Here is a 26,026-nt window from a genome sequence, read left to right as displayed (position 1 = left end):
TTCCCCTGCCACACTAAGCAGAAACAGGAAGAGATCTTCACTTTAAAAGAGCAAAATACCCATCTCAATGAGCTTGCCAGACAAGCTGAACACTTTGCGTCCATATTGGGTGTAAGTACAACACCCATTCTATCAACCAATAGATTGCACAAGATTTGCTCATATTATTAGCGTGTCAGGTTCCTGTGCACCCCCACTCATTTGTTCCTCAATTGTATTGCATGGGGGAAAAAGACAATAGAAGACCTGGAATAGGAAGTGAGTTTTTACAAGAAAGTCTGTCAGTGTTTCATAACATAATTTATGAGTGTGTTTGACCTCTCCGTGATGACAATTGTCACTTACAGGATATTCTCAATCAGGGAATGCTTAATACAACCTTAAACTGTCCTTTATTAAATTTTCTTATCAAGATCTGTGTGCAATCATCAACCAGAAACTAGCCTGAGTAACACAATGTAGTGTTCAAGTACAGACCAATCAGATTATTATCGACCACAACAGGAAACAACTAGGTTCTACAAAGGTACAGAATAATGTGTAAATTAAGTGACTGACAAACATATTTATTGTTCAACAACAAATATTTAAATTATTAAAGTTATTTTGCCTTTATCACACAACTTTAAAACATTAAGATCATGTACCTGTATTGTTGTAATATTAATGTTATTAATCAACAAATAAAAGCAACCCTCTTATATTGAAAAGTTGCAAAATGCTTTGGAATGTCTGCTGTCCCAAATGTTAATAACTTATAAAGGGATTACTTTTATTTTTGCTTTAATTACATTTCCTGGTTTAGACTGTAGAAAACTAAGTATATTCATACATTCTGGAACCTATTTACATATTGAGCTATGAAACATCATCTTACTGTTTATAACACAGCTATAAAGCCACAATGGTGACACAATCAAACATGCTCTACTAACGTCAGCATTGCTGCTATTTAGGTAGTTGGTTTGTCAGGTGTCACTGTTGAATGACCACGAAGTCACAGAGTCCACTCTTCATATCCGTCAATGAAGGAATCCCCACTCAGCCATCTGTGTAAATCCACCAGACAGTCAATATCCATGGAAAACTGGAAACAAAGAGTTAAGAAACAAATAAACCCATGGTTTTAGTCAGGCTCAAACTTATTGTGATAACAATAGTCATTTGACTAAAGCTGTAATACTGAAGAATAAAGTACTTACCACTGAATATATGTTCTAGTATTGTAGAGCACTGTAGCCTGGATCTACAGTTGAGTAGATCACATCACCTACAGCAGGGGAATTCAAAGCACAAATAAAACAGACAAACAGTGGCTTGTCATTAAAAAGGAAATAAAATAACAGTTTATCAATATATTAAATGATGGATCAAATCTGACAACTGTCATAATATCTATCTGTATATCTCTGGAGTTTTTTAACATGTACCTTCGGTATTGTCTGGGTTAGGCAATGGTCCTCTCCTGATTTTCACAAAACAGACCAAATAGAAATCAACATGACATGATGAATATTATGAAAAACATGATTTTTGTGGTAAGGTGAAGATCCTCATCTGCTGTGTGGGTCATTTCTCTCTCAGGGTGAAAGAATATTCAGCAACTCTTGGTTTGCTTGAAAAATAATTTTATTGATAAAACCTCTCTCACCTAGTGATAGGAGGAGCCGTTCGGGAGGACGGTGGTCCTGCGGGGACCCTCTGACCGCTGTAGAAGTTCTCATACAGAACAGGAGCTGAGGAGTGAGGACAGAGCAGACCAGGGGGTGAGGACAGAGCAGACCAGGGGTGAGGACAGAGCAGACCAGGGGTGAGGACAGAGCAGACCAGGGGGTGAGGACAGAGCAGACCATGGGTTGAGGACAGAGCAGGCCTGGGGGTGAGGGGTGAGGACAGAGCAGGCCAGGGGGTGAGGGGTGAGGACAGAGCAGGCCAGGGGGTGAGGGGTGAGGACAGAGCAGGCCAGGGGTTGAGGGGTGAGGACAGAGCAGGCAAGGGGGTGAGAGGTGAGGGATGAGGACAGAGCAGGGGTGAGGACAAAGCAGGGGATGAGGGGAGAGGAAAGAGCAGGCCTGGGGTTGAGGGGTGAGGACAGAGCAGGGGATGAGGGGTGATGACAGAGCAGGGGATGAGGGTTGAGGACAGAACAGGCCAGGCCAGGGGCTAAGGACAGAGCAGGCCAGGGAGTGAGGGGTGAGGACAAAGCAGGCCAGGGAGTGAGAGGTGAGGGATGAGGACAGAGCAGGGGTGAGGACAAAGCAGGGGATGAGGGGAGAGGAAAGAGCAGGCCTGGGGTTGAGGGGTGAGGACAGAGCAGGGGATGAGGGGTGATGACAGAGCAGGGGATGAGGGTTGAGGACAGAACAGGCCAGGCCAGGGGCTAAGGACAGAGCAGGCCAGGGAGTGAGGGGTGAGGACAAAGCAGGCCAGGGAGTGAGAGGTGAGGGGTGAGGACAGAGCAGGGGATGAGGGTTGAGGACAGAACAGGCCAGGGGCTAAGGACAGAGCAGGCCAGGGGGTGAGGACAGAGCAGGCCAGTGAGTGAGGACAGAGCAGGCCAGGAGGTGAGGGTTGAGGACAGAGCAGGCCAGGGGATGAGGGGTGAGGACAGAGCAGGCCAGGGGGTGAGGACAGAGCAGGCCAGGGGTGAGGGGTGAGGAAAGAGTAGGCCAGGACGTGAGGGGTGAGGACAGAGAAGGCAAGGGGGTGAGAATTGAAGGATGAGGACAGAGCAGTGGATGATGGGTGAGGACAGAGCAGGGGATGAGGGGTGAGGACAGAGCAGGCAAGGGGGTGAGAGGTGAGGGATGAGGACAGAGCAGGGGATGAGGGGTGAGGACAGAGTAGGCCAGGGGGTGAGGACAGAGCAGGCCAGGGGTTGAGAGGTGAGGACAGAGCAGGCCAGGGGTTGAGAGGTGAGGGATGAGGACAGAGCAGGGGTGAGGACAAAGCAGGGGATGAGGGGTGAGGACAGAGCAGGCCTGGGGGTGAGGGATGAGGACAGAGCAGGCCAGGGGGTGAGGGATGAGGACAGAGCAGGCCAGGGGGTGAGGGGTGAGGACAGAGCAGGCAAGGGGGTGAGAGGTGAGGGATGAGGACAGAGCAGGGGTGAGGACAAAGCAGGGGATGAGGGGTGAGGACAGAGCAGGCCAGGGAGTGAGGGGTGAGGACAAAGCAGGCCAGGGAGTGAGAGGTGAGGGGTGAGGACAGAGCAGGGGATGAGGGGTGAGGACAGAGCAGGCAAGGGGGTGAGAGGTGAGGGATGAGGACAGAGCAGGGGATGAGGGGTGAGGACAGAGCAGGCCAGGGGGTGAGGACAGAGCAGGCCAGGGGGTGAGGGTTGAGGACAGAGCAGGCCAGGGATGAGGGGTGAGGACAGAGCAGGGGATGAGGGGTGAGGACAGAGCAGGTCAGGGGGTGAGGACAGAGCAGGCCAGGAGTTGAGGGGTGAGGACAGAGCAGGCCAGGGGGTGAGGACAGAGCAGGCCAGGAGTTGAGGGGTGAGGACAGAGCAGGCCAGGGTTTGAGAGGTGAGGGATGAGGACAGAGCAGGGGTAAGGACAAAGCAGGGGATGAGGGGTGAGGACAGAGCAGGCCTGGGGTTGAGGGATGAGGACAGAGCAGGCCAGGGGGTGAGGGATGAGGACAGAGCAGGCCAGGGGGTGAGGGGTGAGGACAGAGCAGGCAAGGGGGTGAGAGGTGAGGGATGAGGACAGAGCAGGGGTGAGGACAAAGCAGGGGATGAGGGGTGAGGACAGAGCAGGCCAGGGAGTGAGGGGTGAGGACAAAGCAGGCCAGGGAGTGAGAGGTGAGGACAGAGCAGGGGATGAGGGGTGAGGACAGAGCAGGCAAGGGGGTGAGAGGACAGAGAGGGATGAGGGGTGAGGACAGAGCAGGGGATGAGGGATGAGGACAGAGCAGGGGATGAGGGTGAGGACAGAGCAGGCCAGAGCAGGCCAGGGGTGAGGACAGAGCAGGCCAGGGGTGAGGGTTGAGGACAGAGCAGGCCAGGGATGAGGGGTGAGGACAGAGCAGGCCAGGGGGTGAGGACAAAGCAGGGGATGAGGGGTGAGGACAGAGCAGGCAGGACAGCAGGCCAGGGGGGAGTGAGGACAGAGCAGGCCAGGGGTGAGGGGTGAGGACAAAGCAGGCCAGGGAGTGAGGGGTGAGGACAAAGACAGGCCAGGGAGTGAGGGGTGAGGACAAAGCAGGCCAGGGAGTGAGAGGGGTGAGGGATGAGGACAGAGCAGGGGTGAGGACAGAGCAGGCCAGGGAGTGAGGGTGAGGACAAAGCAGGCCAGGGGGTGAGGGGTGAGGACAAAGCAGGCCAGGCCAGGGTGAAAGGTGAGGGATGAGGACAGAGCAGGCCAGGGGGTGAGGACAGAGCAGGGGATGAGGGGTGAGGACAGAGCAGGCAAGGGAGTGAGGACAAAGCAGGCCAGGGAGTGAGGGGTGAGGACAAAGCAGGCCAGGGAGTGAGAGGTGAGGACAAAGCAGGCCAGGGAGTGAGAAGTGAGGGATGAGGACAGAGCAGGGGTGAGGACAGAGCAGGCCAGGGAGTGAGGGGTGAGGACAAAGCAGGCCAGGGAGTGAGGGGTGAGGACAAAGCAGGCCAGGGAGTGAAAGGTGAGGGATGAGGACAGAGCAGGCCAGGGGTGAGGACAGAGCAGGGGATGAGGGTTGAGAGACAAGGGAGTGAGGACAAAGCAGGCCAGGGGTGGGGGTGAGGACAAGAGCAGGCCAGTGGGGTGAGGACAAAGCAGGCAGGGGGTGAGAAGTGAGGATGAGGACAGGATGAGGACAGAGCAGGGGATGAGGGGTGAGGACAGAGCAGGTCTGGGGTTGAGGGGTGAGGACAGAGCAGGCAATGGGGTGAAAGGTGAGGGATGAGGACAAAGCAGGGATGAGGACAAAGCAGGGGATGAGGGGTGAGGACAGAGCAGGCCAGGAGGACAGAGCAGGCCAGGGGGTGAGGACAGAGCAGGCATGGGGGTGGGAGTGAGGACAGAGCAGGCCAGGGGTGAGGGTTGAGGACAGAGCAGGCCAGGGGGTGAGGACAAAGCAGGCCAGGGAGGAGGACAAAGCAGGGGGTGAGGGGTGAGGATAGAGCAGGCCAGGAGGTAAGGACAGAGCAGGCCGGGAGTGAGGACAGAGCAGGCCAGGGGTGAGGGTTGAGGACAGAGCAGGCCAGGGGGTGAGGACAAAGCAGGCCAGGGGAGGAGAACAGAGCAGGGGGTAAGGGGTAAGGATAGAGCAGGCCAGGAGGTAAGGACAGAGCAGGCCAGGGGGTGAGGACAAAGCAGGCCAGGGAGTGAGAGGTGAGGGGTGAGGACAGGGCAGGGGATGAGGGGTGAGGACAGAGCAGGACAGGGCAGGGGATGAGGGGTGAGGACAGAGCAGGACAGGGCATGAGGACAGAGCAGGCCAGAGAGTGAGGGGTGAGAACAGAGTAGGCCAGGGAGTGTAGGGTGAGGATAGAGCAGGCCAATGGGTGGGGACAGAGCAGGAGGAGTGATGGGTGGGGACAGAGCAGGCCAGGGGGTGAGGACAGTACAACTACAATACGCAACTAGACTGTCAGGGAGGGGGACCCGGACAAAACAAAATTAGGACAACATTTATGCCATCAAGGATGACACTAAAAAGTCAGTCTGATTTTCATTGTGGTCCTTAGAGGACCTATATTGTATTGTATGTGTCTGTTGTCAAAGGTGATCTGTGAAGAGTGAGAACTGTACCAGGCGGTTTGTCCCCAGTCCGTCTGAGGTTCACAAAGTGTTCTATATCCTCCTGTATGTCACACTGTTCAAGAGACTTCCTCACTTCCTCATGAAGCTGAACCCATATACAAAGACAAAGACACACAGGCGGGCAAGATAGAAACACAAAGCAATACGGATGGTCACTTACAGCCACAATCCTTAATTTGCTATATTCTTAGAGAATCAATGGGTATCATTAATACAAATGCAATACCAGTAAGTAATATTGCAGATTGCACATTGATGAGTCCCTAGAAGCACTTTACCTCATCGCTGGTGACACACTGCTGGGAGAGCTGGTTGAGGTGAGTCCATACCATGTTCCTTAGAGTATTGATCCTCTCCACTTCCTGCTTCTCAAATACCTGGATGTAACAGACCACTATATTATATATACCAGTAATACAACCTATAGCTGACAAACAAATAACTGGATGTAAATTATATATACCAATACTACAACATATAGCTAAGAAACAAATACCTGGATGTAGTCAAACTGTTACACATACTACATCAGTAATACAGTATGTAACTAACAAAGAAAGTGAATATCATCATGCTTTCTGGCCCTTACCTCACATGCTTTAATGTGTTCTTTCTGCCAGTCCTCCCTGGTTTTCCCCAGCACAGACACGTTGTGCATGTATAGCCTGTCTGGGATTCAAATCAGAGAATACATCTTGGGAGACCATAGTATAGAGGCACATTTTTGATTATCTTTAGACTAAATGGTGATTTTCCTGTTGATGTTTGCTAAGAGACCAAAGGAGAATAAGTTGTCATTGTTACCAGCTTCTTCTGCATTCTGCTTTGCTTGCTGTGTTTTTGTCAATAGCTGAAAGATGAAGAAGGGAAAAAAATCACTGATTCTGTCCTTTATTCAACTCTTTATTGTGTTCAGATATTACTGTCAATGCAATGCAGCATATAGAAGTGAAAGCACATGTCTGATTGGTAAATGTCCTCTCAATAAACAGGGTACAAACTAGGTAGCCTTGTTCTTTCTGTGGTCAGTGTAGGCCTACTTTTTGTGGTCTGATTCCTGTGCTCAAAATAGGTATGCTATTTCCTTCAGAAAGATTCCCATGGCTCACTCACAGTATTTATTGTCACTAGTGCTTTTTGTTTCTTTTTTATGTACCTTTTTTAAATCAACAAACACAGTGAATAAGTGATTGATGAGGAGATAAAGGAGAAGGACATAGAATGGAAAGTGTTGCTTTCTGGTTCTGAACCCATGGCTGCAGGGGCAATGTGTGGTCCGGGGGCAGCAGCACTACCACTAGACCCCCCAGCCGCCTGCCCCCTGCCCAACCCCCACAGTATCTCAGAATATTCACCTTTTCCTGCTGCTTGACATTGCTGGTGCTGGCGTTTCGGTTCATGTTCTGTTCTGCTTCCTCTTTGTCTCGACACTTCTGCTCATATGTCTTCTTTGTCTGTGGGTAACGACATGGACAGGAAGGGGTGGGGGGGGTGATGGTAGGAAATAACTGATCAAATAGTTTACTGACTCTACTAGACTCTATACTGTCTTCACTTAACATAAAAGTCTCTAAATGAAACATGAAGCCCATGCATTTGAATTCAACTACCACAACCTGCATTTTTCAACACTCTGAGGTCATTCCACTGTGTATAAAATGCCTGATGTTTCAGTTGGCATGGCAATGTGGCACAACATGCACAGCCCTAACAGTACCACTTTGTCTGACCAATGAAAAACGGCAGGCATTTAGGATCAAAATCAAATCAGGAAAATAATTTAGAAAGAGACAGAGTTAGAGTGCTGACCTAGAATGAGGTCCCCTCTGTGCATATCATCTCTTCCGGGGCCAGGCCCAAACCACCGTAATTTGTAAGAAGAGAAGATGCCGCTACAGGGGTCGGCGAGCCAGATGCCTGGCGAGACTGCGTCGGCTAGTGGATAATCCTCCTCTACCCTCCGTTATACTAGTGAACGTGCAACTACTAGAGAATGAACTGGATGAGCTCCGTTCGAGAATATCTTATCAATGGGACATTAAAAACTGTAATATTAGTGGCTGAACAAGGACATGGATAATATATAGTTAGCTGGGTTTTCCATAAATCGGCAAGACAGAACAGCAGCCTCCGGTAAGATCAGGGGGGTGGGTCTGTGTCTCTTTATTAACAACAGCTGGTGCACGATCTCTAATATTAAAGAAGTCTAGCTTTTGCTCGCCTTAGTTAGAGTACCTCGTGATAAGCCGTAGACCACACTATTTACCAAGAGAGTTCTCATCTATATTCTTTGTAGCTGTCTATTTACCACCACAAACCAATGCTGGCACTAAAACTGCACTCAACGAGCTGTACAAGGCATAACCAAACAAGAAAAGTCTCATTCAGAGATCGCGTTCCTCGTGGCCGTGGACTTTAACGCTGAAAACTGAAATCCGTTTTACCTCATTTCTACCAGCATGTCAAATGTGCAACTAGGGGAAAGAAAACTCTAGATCATCTTTACAGCTCTCCATTTGGAAAATCTGACCACAACTCTATCTTCCTGATTCCTTCCTACAAGCAAAAACTCAAAACAGGAGGTATCAGTGCTCGCACTCAACCAGTGTTCAATTACAGAAGTGGTCCGATGAAGCGGATACTAGGCTACAGGACTGTTTCGCTAGCACAGTCTGGAATATGTTCTGGGATTCATCCGATGGCATTTAGCAGTAAGTGCATCGACGACGTCGTCCCCATAGTGACGGTACATTCATATCCCAACCAGAAGCCATGGATTACAGGCAACATTCGCACTGAATTAAAGGCTAGAGGTCCCGCTTTCAAGGAGCGGGACATTAATCCAGACGCTTATAAGAAACCCTGCTACGCCCTACGACGAACCATCAAACAGGCAAAGCGTTAATAGAGGACTAAGATCGAATCCTACTATGTTCATCGGATGTGGCAGGGCTTGCAAACTATCACAGATTACAAAGGGAAACTCAGCCGCGAGCTGCCCAGTGATGGGAGCCTACCAGATGAGCTAAATTCCTTCTATGCTCGCTTTGAGGCAAGCAACACTGAACCATGCACGAGAATACCAGCTGTTCCAGACGACTGTATGGTCACGCTCTCCGTAGCCATTTTTTAGTAAGACCCTTAAATAGGTTAACATTCACAAGGCCACAGGGTCAGAAAGATTACCAGGACGCATACTCAAAGCATGCGCAGACCAGCTGGCAACTGATATTTTTAACCTCTCCTTGATCTAGTCTGTAATAGCTACATGTTTCAAGCAGACCACCATAGTCCCTGTGCCAAAGAATGCCAAGGTAACCTGTCTAAATGACTATAGCCCCGTAGCACTCACATCTGTAGTGATGAAATGCTTTGAAAAGGCTGATCATGGCTCACATCAACACCATCATCCCAAAAACTCTGGACCAACTCCAATTCGCATACCGCCTCAACAGATCCACACATGACACAATCTCTACTGCACTACACACTGCCCTTTCCCACCTGATCAAAATGAACACCTAAGTGAGAAAGCTGTTCATTGACTACAGCTCAGCGTTCAACACCACAGTGCCCTCCAAGCTCATTACTAAGCTAAGGACCATGGGACTGAACACCTCTGCAACTGGATTCTGGACTTCCTGAGGGGCCACCCCCAGGTGGTGAGGGTAGGCAATAACACATCCGCTATGCTGACCCTCAACAAAGGGGTCATTCACGGGTGCGTGCTTAGTCCCCTCCTGTCCTCCCTGTTCACCCACGACTGCGTGTCCATGCACAACTCTCACACCATCATTAACTTATTGACGCTACCCATGCCTTAAGCGGGATAATTGTCATCAGCAACCGCTGAATAGCATAGCGCCTCAGTCAAATAATATTACTAAAAATATTCATATTCATGAAATCACAAGTGCAATATTGCAAAACACAGCTTAGCCTTTTGTTAATCCACCTGTCATCTCAGATTTTGAAATTATGCGTTTCAGCGAAAGCAATCCAAGCGTTTGTGTAAGTTTATCGATCGCATGACAAAACTTTAAGTACACTTAGCATCAGGTAGCTTGGTCACGAAAATCAGAAAAGCAATCAAATTAATCGTTTACCTTTGATGATCTTTGGATGTTTTCACTCACGAGACTCCTAGTTACTCAACAAATGTTCCTTTTGTTCCATAAAGATTATTTTTATATCCAAAATACCTCCGTTTGTTCGGCGCATTATGTTCAGAAATCCACAGGAATGAGCGGTCACGACAACGCAGACAAATTCCAAATAATATCCGTAATGTCCACAGAAACATGTCAAACGTTTTTTTATAATCAATCCTCAGGTTGTTTTTAAAATATATAATCGATTATATATCAACTGCAAATGTCTTTCACAGTAGGAGAGGGAAAAACAATAGCTGTCCAAATTCTGTTGTGTGAGCAAAACTCATGTGACCACTTGACGCGATGTTATCGTTCTGGTTAATTTTTCAAAATAAAAGCCTGAAACTATGTCTGAAGACTGTTGACACCTTGAGGAAGCGATAGGAAAAGGAATCTGGTTGATACCCCTTTAAATGGAGCAATGGGAGGCTATGGAACATGGAGTTTTCAAAATAGAAGCCACTTCCTGGTTTGATTTTTCTCAGGGTTTCGCCTGCAATATCAGTTCTGTTATACTCACAGACAATATTTTGACAGTTTTGAAAACTTTAGAGTGTTTTCTATCTTAATCTGTCAATTATATGCATATTCTAGCATCTGGTCCTGAGAAATAGGCCGTTTACTTTGGGAACGTTATTTTTCCAATCATAAAAATAGTGCCCCCTAGATTCAAGAGGTTAAGTTTGCCGACGACGGTGGTAGGCCTGATCCACAACAACGAGACAGCCTATAGGGAGGAGGTCAGAGACCTGATAGTGTGGTGCCAGGACAACAACATCTCCCTCAACGTGAGCAAGACAAAGAAGCTGATCGTGGACTAAAGGAAAGGTAGGGCCAAGCACACTCACATTCACATCGACGGGGCTGCAGTGGAGAAGGTCGAGAGCTTCAAGTTCCTTGGTGTCCACATCAATAAGGACCTATGTTGGTCCAAGCAGAACAACACAGTCGTGACGACATCGCCTATTCCCCCTCAGGAGGCTGAAAATATTCGGCATGGGTCCTCAGATCCTAAAAAGGTTCTACAGCTGCACCATCGAGAGCATCTTGCTGGTTGCATCACCGCTTGGTATGGCAACTGCTTGGCATCTGACCGCAAGGCATACATTCCTGGGCTCGAGCTCCCTGCCATCCAGGACCTCTAAACCAGGCGGTGCCAGAGGAAGGCCTTAAAAATGGTCAAACACACCAGCCACCCAAGTCCTAGACTGTTCTCTCTGCTATGACATGGCAAGTGGTACAGGAACGGCAAGTCAAACCAATTGAGATGGTTTGGGAAAAAGCAGCCAACACGTGCTCAGACTTTGGAAAAGCATTCCCGGGTGAAGTTGGTTGAGAGAATGCCAAGAGTGTGCAAAGCTGTCATCAAAGCAAACGGTGGCTACTTTGAAGAATCTCAAATATAAAATATATTTTGATTTGTTTAACACTTTTTTGGTTACTACATGATTCCATGTGTTATTTAATAGTGTTGATGTCATAACTATCATTCTACAATGTAGAAAATAGTAAAAAAGTAAAGAAAAACCCTTGAATGAGTACAGTGCTTTGCAAAAGTATTCACCCCCTTGGCGTTTTTCTTATTTTCATTCATTACAACCTGTAATTTAAATGGATTTCATGTAATGGACATACAAAACAACATCCAAATTGGTAAAGTGAAAATAAAGTGAAAAAAATAAAAAATGAAAATGAAAAGTGGTGCGTGCATATGTATTCACCCCCTTTGCTATGAAGCCCCTAAAAAAGATTACCTTCATAAGATACATAATTAGTTAAATAAAGTCCACCTGTGTGCAATCCAAGTGTCACATGATCTGTCACATGATCTCAGTATATATACACACACCTGTTCTGAAAGGCCCAAGAGTCTGCAACACCACTAAGCAAGGGTCACCACCAAGCAAGCGGCACTATGAAGAACAAGGAGCTCTCCAAACAGGTCAGGGACAAAGTTGTGGAGAAGTATAGATCAGGGTTGGGTGATAAAAAAATATCAGAAACTTTGAACATCCCACAGAGCACCATTAAATCCATTATTAAAAAATGGATAGAATATGGCACCACAAAAAACCTGCCAAGAGAAGGCCAGCCCACCAAAACTCACAGACCAGGCAAGGAGGACATTAATCAGAGAGGCAACAAAGAGACCAAAGATAACCCTGAAGGGGCTGCAAATCTCCACATCGGAGATTGGAGTATCTGTCTATAGGACCACTTTAATCCGTACACGCCACAGAGCTGGGCTTTACGGAAGAGTTGCCAGAAAAAAGCCATTGCTAAAATAAAAAAAATAAGCAAACACGTTTGGTGTTCACCAAAAGGCATGTGGGAGACTCCCCAAACATATGGAAGAAGGTACTCTGGTCAGATGAGACTAAAATTGAGCTCTTTGGCCATCAAGGAAAACGCAATGTCTGGCGCAAACCCAACACTTCTCATCAGCCGGAGAACATCATCCCCATAGTGAAGCATGGTGGTGGCAGCATCATGCTGTGGGGATGTTTTTCATTGGCAGGGATTGGGAAACTGGTCGGAATTGAAGGAATGATGGATGGCGCTAAATACAGGGAAATTCTTGAGGGTTTCAGTCTTCCAGAGATTTGAGACTGGGACGGAGGTTCACCTTCCAGCAGGACAATGACATTAAGCATACTGCTAAAGCAACACTTGAGTGGTTTAAGGGGAAACATTTAAATGTCTTGGAATGGCCTAGTCAAAGCCCAGACCTCAAACCAATTGAGAATCTGTGGTATGACTTAAAGATTGCTGTACACCAGCGGAACCCATCCAACTTGAAGGAGCTGGAGCAGTTTTGCCTTGAAGAATGGGCAAAAATCCCAGTGGCTAGATGTGCCAAGCTTATAGAGACATACCCCAAGAGACTTGCAGCTGTCATTGTTGAAAAAAGTGGCTCTACAAAGTACAGACTTTGGGGGGGTGCACACTCAAGTTCTGTTTTTTTTGTCTTATTTCTTGTTTGTTTCACACACAGAAATGTGCATCTTCAAAGTGGTAGGCATGTTGTTTAAATCAAATGATACAAACTCCCCAAAAATCAGGACAATTTTAATTCCAGGTTGCAATTAAAATTGCCTCAACTACCCCATACCCCAGCACATTGACTTGGTACCGGTACCCCCTATATATAGCCTCATTAGTGTCATTTTTATTTTGTTACTATTTTTCCTTTAGATTATTTAGCAAATATTTCTTACTTACTTTTTTTATTACTCTTTATTGTTGGTTAAGGGCTTGTAAGTAAGCATTTCACTGTAAGGTCTACACATATTGTATTCAACACATGACAAATAAAATCTGATTTGATCTCATTCATCATAATCTAAAATGTGAATACGGGCCCAGGACTGACTCCAGCGCTCTCTGAGTGGAACTGCACAAAGCACAACTTGTGTTTACTAGTAACCTTTGCCCTGTAGCCCTGCAGGATAGAAGGGGATAATAAGGAAAACAGAAGGAAAATGTGTTTTTATAGCTATTGTTATTCCCAGAACCCGATATAGTTGTAGGACCTTAATTTGATCACTCTTCTGTTGCTGAGATTTTTCCTGCACCCAAGGAAATGCAGATGACCTTCATGATTTACATAAATTCACTGAAAACCCATACTAACACACGGTTATATTAACAGTACTGCACTTTTCATGAAGACTACTTTTAGCCAGCTGAAAGCCAGCTGAAAGCCGAACCATCGATCAAGCAACATTATGTGGCTGCAGGATTATTTTGCTGTGATAATATAGGTCAAATTAAGATCCTTCATCTGTATGGAACAGACTTTATTGTCATAAGGTTTTACAAACCAAATGTAGTCTAATGTAGTCTAAATAGACCATACTAGAAAAGGGACCTGGTCAGTGACCTGCTCTTTGTAGGCTACATAATATGTATGTAATTCACAGTAACTTCACATTTAATTGAGGTGCCCCAGTACATATAATGAAACTCTCCATTTATTTGAGAGGTTCCTCCATTCTTCACTCCCCATGGCTGTTGATGAACTTCCCTCTTCTCAGATTAAGTATTACAAGACTGCTTCATGTTTTGGTAGCATGATGCCTGAAACCAGACATGCCTCTAGAGAACAGATGAACAATTCAGGATTACTTAGTTCAGGGATGATAACTGCTGGTTTGACAAAAAAATGTAGGAAAGTTCTCCAGTTTACCTCCATGGTTTTCTTGAACTGCGTGGCCCTCTGTTTGTGTAGGGCATCCATCTGTTGTTCTACCTGTGAAGAAGAGGTGTCAAATATATTATATTAAAGCAAAGAACATAGAGATGATATATCCATGATTTGCACCACGATAATTATCACATCTGTGCAGGGCGATTAGGATTAAGATCACAAGGTCCAACTGAAATCTGACTTCCTATCCCGTCCCGAAAGACACACAGAGGTGTCAGGTTTCCGTCAGACATGGTATTCAAACTGGCAAACCTCTGGTTGGTGGCTCGCCTCGCTAAATAAGTTGATATAAGCGGTTGATAAGCAATTGTTCACTATAACTGCATTCACTATTAAGCAAAGTGCACTGTATTATCAACGTATAAGGTCTATTAGTAATTAAAGGTCGTATTAATTCCTACATTTGTGTCATTTTTTAAGTAATTGGTTGGTTTCTAATGTACCTTTTTTCTTGTCTCTTTCTGTCTCTCTCTGAAGTCTTCCAGTTTTTTTGCCTCGTCCCGCATTGTTTGTGCCAGTTGTAGGTGTGATAAACTCACATGTTCAGTTTCTATGTTGTAAAGGAGGGTTTAGTAAAGAGAGAGTTAGTAAATTACATGAACACACACACACACACACACACTCGAACTCACTCACTCACACATGGAAATAGAAAGAATTGAGCTTAGTCATCAACATACATCAGAAACATTTGTTGTGATAGCAGAACACTTACGCAGTTTGAACATGTCCAGCGATCTCTTCAGTGTGCTAAATAATGAAACAAACAAACACCAGCTTTATGAAAAGGAATGCATGCAGTACAACCTGTGCTGTTAAAATGTAAGCGTTTTTGTAATACTACAACTAGTGGCAACTGAGCTGCTGTAACAGTATAACTTTAGAAAGTCCCCTCACCCATATCCGGGCACGAACCAGGGACCCTCTGCACACATCAACAACAGTCACCCACGAAGCATCATTACCCATCGCTCCACAAAAGCCGCGGCCCTTGCAGAGCAAGGGGAACCACTACTTCAAGGTCTCAGAGCAAGTGACGTCACCGACTTAAATGCTATTTAGCGCGCACCACCGCTAACTAGCTAGCCGTTTCACATCCGTTACACTGCCACCAACGTTAAGGAGACAAAACCTTGACTTTGCTAGAGTGTTGAAACATATAATTCTGAGATTTTCCGAAACATGACATGGTGTGTTGTAACACCACATAATCAAGAGTTGTGCAACACATTGCCAGAGATTGGGAGCTCTACAGGGAAATGATAAAAACACTATTTTGTTGTTTCGAGTCCTGTTTAGTGCAGAAATAGATTCCTTCTCTTTTGGTGCTGTTTCCTCCCTCTAAAGCTCCTAAACACTAATGATGGTGTTTCACATCTTTTCTAGTGCAGAATGCATTCCCTGCTCTTATACGGTATGTGTTGATAAACTCCTCATTGGTCATTTCAGAATGTCAAATGTAGAGTATTATTCACAAACAAAGAACACCAGAAAATATAGTTTTGTGAAAATACAAAAACTAATAAGATTGTCTAGGATAATAATTAATACAAGCACAATGAATCATATGTACAACCTTCAAATGCTTTATATTTTCTTTGCAAATGATCCAATGACAAAACATTAACAGGTCTTTCACATTTTTATATTGATAAAGTAAAACAGTTCCAAGATCTGTAAGGTATTTATAATATTCATATTCTTCAAAATCAAGGGACAATTACATTATATTCAGATATGTTCATATATATTGTATTCAGATAGATAGAATAATAGTGAAGACATCAAAACTATGAAATAACACATATGGAATCATGTAGTAACCAAAAAAAGTGTGAAACAAATCTAAATATATTTTATATTTCAGATTCTTCAAAGAAGCCACCTTTTTCCTTTTTTCCCTTTATTTAACCAGGCAAGTCAGTTAAGAATAAATTCTTATTTTCAATGACGGCCTAGAAACAGTGGGTTAACTGCCTGTTCAGGGGCAGAACGACAGATTTGTACCTTGTCAGCTTGGGGGTTTGAACTTGCAACCATCCGGTTAGTCCAACACTCTAACAACTAGGCTACGCTGCCACCTTGATGACAGCTTTGCACACTCTTGGCATTCTCTCAACTAGCCGCATGAGGTAGTCACCTGGAATGCATTTCAATTAACAGGTGTGCCTTCTTAAAAGTTTATTTGTGGAATTTCTTTCCTTCTTATTGCTTTTGAGCCAATCAGTTGCGTTATGACAAGGTAGGGTTGGTATATAGAAGATAGCCCAATTTGGTAAAAAACCAAGTCCATATTATGGCAAGGACAGCTCAAATAAGCAAAGATAAATGGCAGTCCCATCATTACTTTAAGACATGAAGGTCAGTCAATCGGAAAATGTCAAGAACTTTGAAAGTTTCTTTAAGTGCAGTCGCAAAAACCATCAAGCGATATGATGAAACTGGCTCTCGTGAGGACCGCCACAGGAAAGGAAGACCCAGAGTTACCTCTGCTGCAGAGGATACATTCATTAGAGTTACCAGCCTCAGAAATTACAGCCCAAATAAATGTAACAGACACATCTCAACATCGACTATTCAGAGGAGACCGCGTGAATCAGGCCTTCATGGTCAAATTTCTGTAAAGAAACCACTACTAAAGGACACCAATAATAATAAGAAGAGACTTGTTTGGGCCAAGAAACACGAGCAATGGACATTAGGCCGGTGGAAATCTGTCCTTCGTTTGATTAGTCAAAATGTGCGATTTTTGGTTCCAACCGCCATGTCTTTGTGAGACGCAGAGTAGGTGAATGGATGATCTCCACATGTGTGGTTCCCACCGGGAAGCATGGAGGAGGAGGTGTGATGATGCTTTGCTGGTGACACTGTTGGTGATTTATTTAGAATTCAAGGCACACTTATCCAGCATGGCTACCACAGCATTCTGCAGCGATACGCCATCTCATCTGGCCTCCACAATCACCCGACCTCAACCCAATTGAGATGGTTCTCCGGTCCAGTGTCTGTGTCATTTTGCCCATCTTAATCTTTTCTTTTTATTGGCTGAGATATGACTTTTTCTTTGCAACTCTGCCTAGCAGGCCAGCATCTCGGAGTCGCCTCTTCACTGTTGACATTGAGACTGGTGTTTTGCGGGTTTAATGAACATTTACTTTTCTTTCAAAAACAGGGACATTTCTAAGTGACACCAAACTTTTTAACAGTATGTATGTATGTATGTATGTATGTATGTATGTATGTATGTATGTATGTATGTATGTATGTATGTATGTATGTATGTATGTATGGTTTTCTGCAGGGAGACAGAGAAACCACATATCAAGCAATAATTACATATGAAGTACATGAATGCATAATTAGTTATTAACTGCTATAAATATAAATAAATTGCAATATGAATATCCAATAATTAAACATAAATAGCAATATATGCAAATGCATGTACATGAATAAAAGGTATGCAAATATAGCAACAAGATAATATGAATGTCAAAAGTGGGATGCAATAACATGTGGCATGGTAAGCCATAGGCTATAGACAAAGCTCACAAAGGTAATAGACAAACAAGCCAGTGGCATGAGTCAATGAACTACATGTAGCGTTAAGAAAACAAGGGTTTATTCATTACATCCTGCAGCGGAAAAAGTTTACAGTTTAAGAACCAAACAGAACAGGGAGGAAACTACCTTCAAAAGAAACAATTGTTTTCGTGCTAAATAAATTCAGTTTGGAGTAAACATAAAATGTATTATCTTTTTATGTGCCATGAACACAACCAGTCATGATGTTTTCATCTTATTGTCAAACAAATCACTTCAAACAGTAGGCTACCTTTGCACGGTCATCCAAAAATAATTCCAGCATCCAAACAGTGCCCCCACCAACGTTTCTTAAATTTGCAAGAGGTTGAAACGATCTCACCGAAGAAAGCATCCGAGCGGTGGAATAAAGGTGGAATTACACAAAAAGATTCTTCATAGGCCCTACTCAAATTTGATAGAAGTTTAAGTATTCTCTAGAAAAAGTATTGCATGCCCATGTCACACCCTGATCTGTTTCACCTGTCTTGTGCTTGTCTCCACCCCCCTCCAGGTGTCGCCCATTTCCCCTGTGCATTTATACCCGTGTTTTCTGTTTGTCTGTTGCTAGTTCGTCTTGTCTCGTCAAGCCTACCAGCGTGTTTTCCCCTACTCCTGTTCTCTCTAGTCCCTGGTTTCTAGTTCTTCTGGTTCCAACCCTTTCTGCCTGTCCTGACCCCGAGCCTGCCTGCCGTCCTGTACCTATCAGACTCAGACCTGGTTACGAACCTCTGCCTGCCCTGACCCCGAGCCTGCCTGCCGCCCTGTACCTATCAGACTCAGACCTGGTTACGAACCTCTGCCTGCCCTGACCCCGAGCCTGCCTGCCGCCCTGTACCTATCAGACTCAGACCTGGTTAAGAACCTCTGCCTGTCCTGACCCCGAGCCTGCCTGCTGCCCTGTACCTATCAGCCTCAGACCTGGTTACGAACCTCTGCCTGTCCTGACCCCGAGCCTGCCTGCTGCCCTGTACCTATCGGCCTCAGACCTGGATACGAACCTCTGCCTGTCCTGACTGCGAGTCTGCCTGCCGTCCTGTACCTATCAGACTCAGACCTGGTTACGAACCTCTGCCTGTCCTGACCCCGAGCCTGCCTGCCGCCCTGTACCTATCAGCCTCAGACCTGGTTACGAACCTCTGGCTGTCCTGACCCCGAGCCTGCCTGCCGTCCTGTACCTATCAGACTCAGACCTGGTTACGAACCTCTGCCTGTCCTGACCCCGAGCCTGCCTGCCGTCCTGTACCTATCAGACTCAGACCTGGTTACGAACCTCTGCCTGTCCTCGACCTCGAGCCTGCCTGCCGTCCTGTACCTATCAGACACAGACCTGGTTACGAACCTCTGCCTGTCCTCGACCCCGAGCCTGCCTGCCGCCCTGTACCTATCAGACTCAGACCTGGTTACGAACCTCTGCCTGTCCTCGACCTGCCTTCTGTGGTTGTAATAAACTACTCTGTATATTGAACCTTCCATCTCCTGTGTCTGCATCTGAGTTATATCCTGAGTTGTCTTAGCCCAGTGTCTTCTTAAAAATGATAAGATATTTCATAAAGTTGTGGAACATTTGACAGCTCTGTCTGAATGTGCAAAAGAGCCTACAATAAGTTTTAAAATATTGATTGAAAATGATAATCGATCAATATTTAGGGTAACTAGTTGCATTTCTAAACCATTTGACTGTATGAGAGACACAGTCCACAAAAAAATATTGTTGTGTTTTGATGGTGCCTTTTACATGCATTGAGAAGTGCTTTCACGACACTCTCTTAAAAACACCAATCCACAGATTGAAGAACCACTTTGGGCATTTCAGAATACTTCAATTCTGTTTTAAAACCCTTTCAGTGTATCTTAGCACCTTCATTGGGTTTACATTAAAAACCCCTCCAAACACCAGACCTCATCTTTGGTACATTACTTTTCAGGGTTTCATTAGACAATGGTGTTTTTAGTCTTTCTGATGTAATAGTAAATCAGTAAATGTAACCAGCATGAGCTGTTTGATGAATCAAAATGATGATCATACTGACACAGGATGGGCACTCAAGCCACTGACACAATCCTTCGCAACAAGAAAAAAGGCTCAAAAGCAATTCAATCTAACAACAGTAACGCACTAATAACACTAATGCCTTAATGCATACTTGTATCTCTATGTATAGTGCTGCATGGGCCATTGAACCACTGCAGATACCATCTTTCTACATGCGAAACAAAACGGTTTTGTCAACGTCAGACAGTGCTATCAGTGGCTAGATTCACAGCATTCTAGTGTGCCATCTGAAGGCTGTGTACCAGACAATATCAACAACTCTATATATGTTTGTATTTCCTTGTCTTGCTTGAGACAGAATGGCACCCAGGCAATCAGAAGGCTATTAAATATGTGATGGCTTTTAACAAAGCCCATCAGGGGTACTGGCCATCTGGTATTTTGGGCAAATGACAGATGGGCTGGTCAATTTGTTGCCTAGTGGGCCAGTCAATTTGTTGCCTAGTGGGCCAGTCAATTTGTTGCCTAGTGGGCCTGTCAATTTGTTGCCTAGTGGGCCAGTCAATTTGTTGCCTAGTGGGCCAGTCAATTTGTTGCCTAGTGGGCCTGTCTATCTTGGGTTTTTGATCTCAAAATTATCATTATCTGGCTAAAAAGGGGGGCCTCAAGTATAAAAAATGGTAATGTGGGGGCCTCAAGGGGAAAAAACAAATAGGCAGGTGTGAGGGCCTCAAGGGGAAAAAACAAATAGGCAGGTGTGAGGGCCTCAAGGGGAAAAAACAAATAGGCAGGTGTGAGTGCCTCAAGGGGAAAAAACAAATAGGCAGGTGTGAGTGCCTCAAGGGGAAAAAACAAATAGGCAGGTGTGAGTGCCTCAAGGGGAAAAAACAAATAGGCAGGTGTGAGTGCCTCAAGGGGAAAAAAACAAATAGGCAGGTGTGAGGGCCTCAAGGAAAGCATTTTACCCAGTGGGTTAGAAATGCCAAGGCCGATTTTTGGTCCTAGTCCGCACCTGAAGCCCATTACAAGAGTATCTAACTTCAATAGCAGGGCTTTCAAATCATTTTTGTATACATTCTTACAGTCCCTGACTGATGACAAGCAATGTCTACTCAAGAATGAATAACATCAGCATCAGGAATATTTACTTACTTCATCTCATTGTGCCCACACACCTTCTTGGAGAGACCCAGTAGCTCTTTGGCATACTTCTCCTCTATGGATGCTCTGAAAGATAACCAAACACATCTCTTCATATGTGCATTCAACAAGGTATACAGTTAACAAACATTAGCTACAGTATGTATGCACATGAGAGAACATTAGGCAATAGCATGAGGATCTGCACCACAGAGGGGAAGTCCACAGTGTCCATGAGATTTTAAAAAGATAACTTCAAAATGGCATTCAATTTCTTTATCTTAGAGGAACTAACACATGCAAAATCACACTTTCAATATAACAGTGTAATTATGGAGTTGTTTCCTTGTGCATGACTGAATGCACAGTCTGTATTGTGCTTGGATTAATCATTAAACAGTACAGTCCAGAGAGGAGGGAGCAAACAAAAAATTCAAAAGTATTAAACATAATAATGATTCATAATAAGATGTTTGATCAAGTATGCTGTAGCAGTTGGTCAGGAATTTAGATTGGTAGGAAAAATCTCCACATTCAAAATTGTGAGGTGTATACACAGTAAATATGAAGTAGGACAAGAGCTAAAGACAAATATGTAAACTATAGTCTACATACTGTATTAAATTAACACTGACACCATTCTAGACCATTGGATAATAGTGTCATTTCTGTCCAAAATGAGGAAATAGCAGATAAAACAGATGAACCACTCGCTTTTACTGTAAGTGCACACTCAGTAACACCAGAAACAGGAAACGCAGCAGCAGTGTTTGTTGAACACCAACAACCATTCACAGTACACTTTGCCCAGATATAGAAGGATTCATCTTTCTGCGCCCACATGATCTAAAGCATGGTGGAAAATAAATGATGACTGACTTTCTTACTTCTGTATCATGGAACGAAACCCTCGTGCCCTTTGAAAAGGTCAGTCCACAACAAAACATTACTGCTATTCAGTTAAAATAAACACAGAAACAACAACAACATGGCAGCAGAACCTGTTGGGGGGTAACCTAGACAGAATAACAGCATCCATACTGTTGTTTCAGAGCATATTCTCTGTAGTAGTCTGAGGATTCAATTAATGGTTTCTATTGGATGATATCTCACATGGTTTCTCACCTGGCTTTCATGAAGTCTTCTATTTCCTTGCATGTCCTCTTACCATCATTGAGATGCTGGATGATACAGTCATAACCCCCAGTACTGGTCAGCTCCCCATTCTGGCAACATTGGGGAAGATGGAATAACAGTAAGTAATCAAATCATAGCACACCATGGAGGGTCTCTCACACCCTCCCAGTATTGGTCTATCAATATCCTATACTCCTCGCTGCATTGCCTTTTAACAGTCTATCAAAAAGGAAACAACTCATTACAACATTACTGACAGAGAGAAGACCCCCAAGGGCTAAAACCAAAATAATCCAGAACGTAAAAGCTTCCCAATGGGCTTTAGCACACAATACATCAGACTACGGAAACAATAAAGCTAACAGCAATGAAGCAATATAAGTATTTCGTGAGCATGAATAAATATGTGTTTGAGATGATAAACTGCAGTTGAAGTGCCCTGTAATGTATGTCTGCATGAGATAATGACATATAATCATTTTAACCACGTGATTAAAAGAGGTATACAATAGGCCTACACTGCAGGGGTAGGTATACTCCTGAGCCCTGCCAATCTGATTGCCATCTGCACATATTACAAGGTGTTCAAAAGGACCAGAAATAACTACACTCCTGGGTTAGAGACGTGCTAATAAAACAGCCAGTCCATGCGGTGTGTAATATTCTGAATAAATTCAATGACCTAACAAACATCACTAGACTTGTTAAATAGATAATTGTGTATGCTCCTTCAGTTGTGTTTACAACTTGGTAATACTTCGAAATTTGATTTCGATCTCTAAAAACAAATAGTTCACAGTTAATGAGGGTTAAGCTCAGATGACACACAACGCAAATACAAACATTTGCACATACCCAAAAGTAATCCTTAAAGTGAAGTTCTCTCATTGTAGACAAGAATAACGGCAGTACAACTCTTGTAATTCCGCTGGTTTTTGCGATGTTAATACTGTGTTAGTGACTGATGGACTTCCCATTGGATTGTTGCGTTTATGACTCCGCTCATATCTCAATGGAGCACTAACTATGCTTTGCTGGGTCCTAACGACCGACGAGATGCAGGAAGAGAGCGAGATTTGTACATTGTTACAACACTGTATATATATATATATATATATATATATATAATATGACATTTGTAATGTCTTTATTGTTTTGAAACTTCTGTATGTGTAATGTTTATTTATTGTACATTTTTATTGTTTGTTTCACTTTTGTATATTATTTCCTCACTTGCTTTGGCAATGTTAACACATGTTTCCCATCCCAATAAAGCCCCTTGAATTGAATTGAGAGAGCGCAAGAGAGAGCGCAAGAGCGAGAGCAAGAGAGCGCAAGAGCGAGAGAGAGGGGCCACTTGGTGGTCACAAGCGGGAACAGCAGGAGAGAAGAAAGGATATCTTTCTATTGGCTCTTGGTTCCTCTTTTATCTGTATTTATGCCCTTCTCTTGTAATTATGCTTTTATTGGTGAAATCAGGTTATATCTGGAGAACAGTTAAAAATCCTCATTGGCAAGCTGATCACGTGGATTGGGATATGTTCTGCATTGCGTCCAACAACAACATTGACGAATACGCTGATTCGGTGAGCGAGTTCATTAGGAAGTGCATCGGCGATGTCATACCCACAGCAACTATTAAAACATTCCCAAACCAGAAACCGTGGATTTGATGGCAGCATTCGCACGGAACTGAAAGCTTGAACCACTGCTTTTAACCAGGGAAAGGTGACCGGAAACATGACCAAATACAAACAGTGTAACTATTCCCTCCGCAAGGCAATCAAACAAGCTTAGCGTCAGTATAGAGACAAAGTAGAGTCGCAATTCAACGGCTCAGACACAAGAGGTATGAGGCAGGGTCTACAGTCAATCACAGATTACAAAAAGAAAACAAGCCCCGTCGCGGACCAGGATGTCTTGCTCCCAGACAGACTAAATATCTTCTTTGCTCGCTTTGAGGACAGTACAGTGCCACTGACATGGCCCGCTACCAAAACCTGCGGATTCTCCTTCACTGCAGCCGAAGTGAGTAAAACATTTAAAAGTGTTAACCCTCGCAAGGCTGCAAGCCCAGACAGCATCACCAGCCGCATCCTTAGAGCATGCGCAGACCAGCTGGCTGGTGTGTTTACGGACATATTCAATCAATCCTTATCCCAGTCTGCTGTTCCCACATGCTTCAAGAGGACCACCATTGTTCCTGTTCCCAAGAAAGCTAAGCTAACTGAGCTAAAAGACTACCACCCCGTAGCACTCACTTTCGTCATCATGAAGTGCTTTGAGAGACTAGTCAAGGACCATATCACCTCCACCCTACCTGACACCCTAGACCCACTCCAATTTGCATAACGCCCCAATAGGTCCACAGACGACGCAATCGCAACCACACTGCACACTGCCCTAACCCATCTGGACAAGAGGAATACCTATGTGAGAATGCTGTTCATCGACTACAGCTCAGCATTTAACACCATAGTACCCTCCAAACTCGTCATCAAGCTCGAGACCCTGGGTCTCGACCCAGCCCTGTGCAACTGGGTACTGGACTTCCTGACAGGCTGCCCCCAGGTGATGAGAGTAGGTAACAACATCTCCACCCCGCTGATCCTCAACACTGGGGCCCCACAAGGGTGCATTCTGAGCCCTCTCCTGTACTCCCGGTTCACCCACGACTGCATGGCCATGCACGCCTCCAACTCAATCATCAAGTTTGCGGACGACACTACAGTGGTAGACTTGATTACCAACAACGACGAGACGGCCTACAGGGAGGAGGTGAGGGCCCTCGGAGTGTGGTGTCAGGAAAATAACCTCACACTCAACATCAACAAAACAAAGGAGATGATTGTGGACTTCAGGAAACAGCAGAGGGAGCACCCCCCTAGCACCCCCCTATCCACATCGACAGGACAGTAGACAAACTGAATTGGTTCACCCACACAGACAGCGTTGTGAAAAAGGCACAGCTTCTATCTCAAGGCCATCAGACTGTTAAACAGCCACCACTAACATTGAGTGGCTGCTGCCAACATACTGACTCAACTTCAGCCACTTTAATAATGGAAATTGAAGGAAATTGATGTAAAAAATGTATCACTAGCCACTTTAAACAATGCCACTTACCCTACATTACTCATCTCATATACATATGTATATACTGTACTCTGTCATCTACTGCATCTTGCCATCTTTATGTAATACATGTATCACTAGCCACTTTAAACTATGCCACTTTTATGTTTACATACCCTACATTACTCATCTCATATGTATATATTGTACTCGATACCATCTACTGCATCTTGCCTATGCCGTTCTGTACAATCACTCATTCATATATCTTTATGTACATATTCTTCATCCCTTTACACTTGTGTGTATAAGGTAGTAGTTGTGGAATTGTTAGGTTAGATTAATTGTTGGAACTAGAAGCACAAGCATTTCGCTACACTCGCATTAACTTCTGCTAACTATGTGTATGTGACAAATAAAATTTGATTTGTTTTGATACACAGAAGTGAAGTATTTGAATATATTATGGATCCCCATTAGCTGCTGCCAAGGCAACAGCTTCTCTTCCTCAAATCAAATCAAATCAAATTGTATTGGTCACAGTGGGGCAAAAAAGTATTTAGTCAGCCACCAATTGTGCAAGTTCTCCCACTTAAAAAGATGAGAGAGGCCTGTAATTTTCATCATAGGTACACTTCAACTATGACAGACTAAATTATGAAAAAAAATCCAGAAAATCACATTGTAGGATTTTTAATGAATGTATTTGCAAATTATGGTGGAAAATAGGTATTTGGTCACCTACAAACAACAAACCTACAAACAACAAGATTTCTGGCTCTCACAGACCTGTAACTTCTTCTTTAAAAGGCTCCTCTGTCCTCCACTCATTACCTATATTAATGGCACCTGTTTGAACTTGTTATCAGTATAAAAGACACCTGTCCACAACCTCAAACAGTCACACTCCAAACTCCACTATGGCCAAGACCAAAGAGCTGTCAAAGGACACCAGAAACAAAATTGTAGACCTGCACCAGGC

General features: G+C 44.6%; 1 protein-coding gene across 2 annotated transcripts; it reads right to left on the bottom strand.

Moving 5' to 3' along the window:
* Positions 1 to 375: 375 nt before the first annotated feature.
* Positions 376 to 22,983, bottom strand: pstpip2 (proline-serine-threonine phosphatase interacting protein 2). 2 transcript variants are annotated; one of them, XM_024430783.2, is made up of 15 exons: positions 22,825 to 22,983; positions 21,958 to 22,058; positions 20,845 to 20,919; positions 14,830 to 14,864; positions 14,558 to 14,664; positions 14,094 to 14,156; positions 7,106 to 7,204; positions 6,555 to 6,600; positions 6,340 to 6,419; positions 6,029 to 6,127; positions 5,739 to 5,835; positions 1,652 to 1,736; positions 1,431 to 1,465; positions 1,203 to 1,270; positions 376 to 1,087 (listed from the first exon to the last, which is right to left on the bottom strand). In XM_024430783.2, the coding sequence occupies exons 1-14, from the start codon at positions 22,855 to 22,857 to the stop codon at positions 1,218 to 1,220; spliced, it is 1,008 nt and encodes a 335-aa protein (XP_024286551.1). In that variant the 5' UTR covers positions 22,858 to 22,983; the 3' UTR covers positions 376 to 1,087; positions 1,203 to 1,217. The 2 variants fall into 2 exon arrangements, with proteins under 2 accessions (XP_024286551.1, XP_024286553.1); XM_024430785.2 differs by having other exon boundaries at positions 376 to 1,049.
* Between the last annotated feature and the right edge of the window lie 3,043 nt (positions 22,984 to 26,026).

The sequence above is a fragment of the Oncorhynchus tshawytscha genome, linkage group LG09 (genome assembly GCF_018296145.1).
Source record: "Oncorhynchus tshawytscha isolate Ot180627B linkage group LG09, Otsh_v2.0, whole genome shotgun sequence".
NCBI classification, from domain to species: Eukaryota; Metazoa; Chordata; class Actinopteri; order Salmoniformes; family Salmonidae; genus Oncorhynchus; species Oncorhynchus tshawytscha.
This window is presented reverse-complemented; position numbering and strand designations above follow the sequence as displayed.

Bases quoted from the DNA above. Each gene is read 5' to 3' on its own strand.
- pstpip2 (XM_024430783.2), bottom strand. From the start codon at position 22,857: ATGAGAGAACTTCACTTTAAGGATTACTTTTGG. The intron at 20,920-21,957 runs GTGAGAAACCAT...GTTATCTTTCAG, and splicing joins GAAGACTTCATGAAAGCCAG to AGCATCCATAGAGGAGAAGT. The intron at 1,466-1,651 runs GTGAGAGAGGTT...TGTGAAAATCAG, and splicing joins ACGGCTCCTCCTATCACTAG to GAGAGGACCATTGCCTAACC.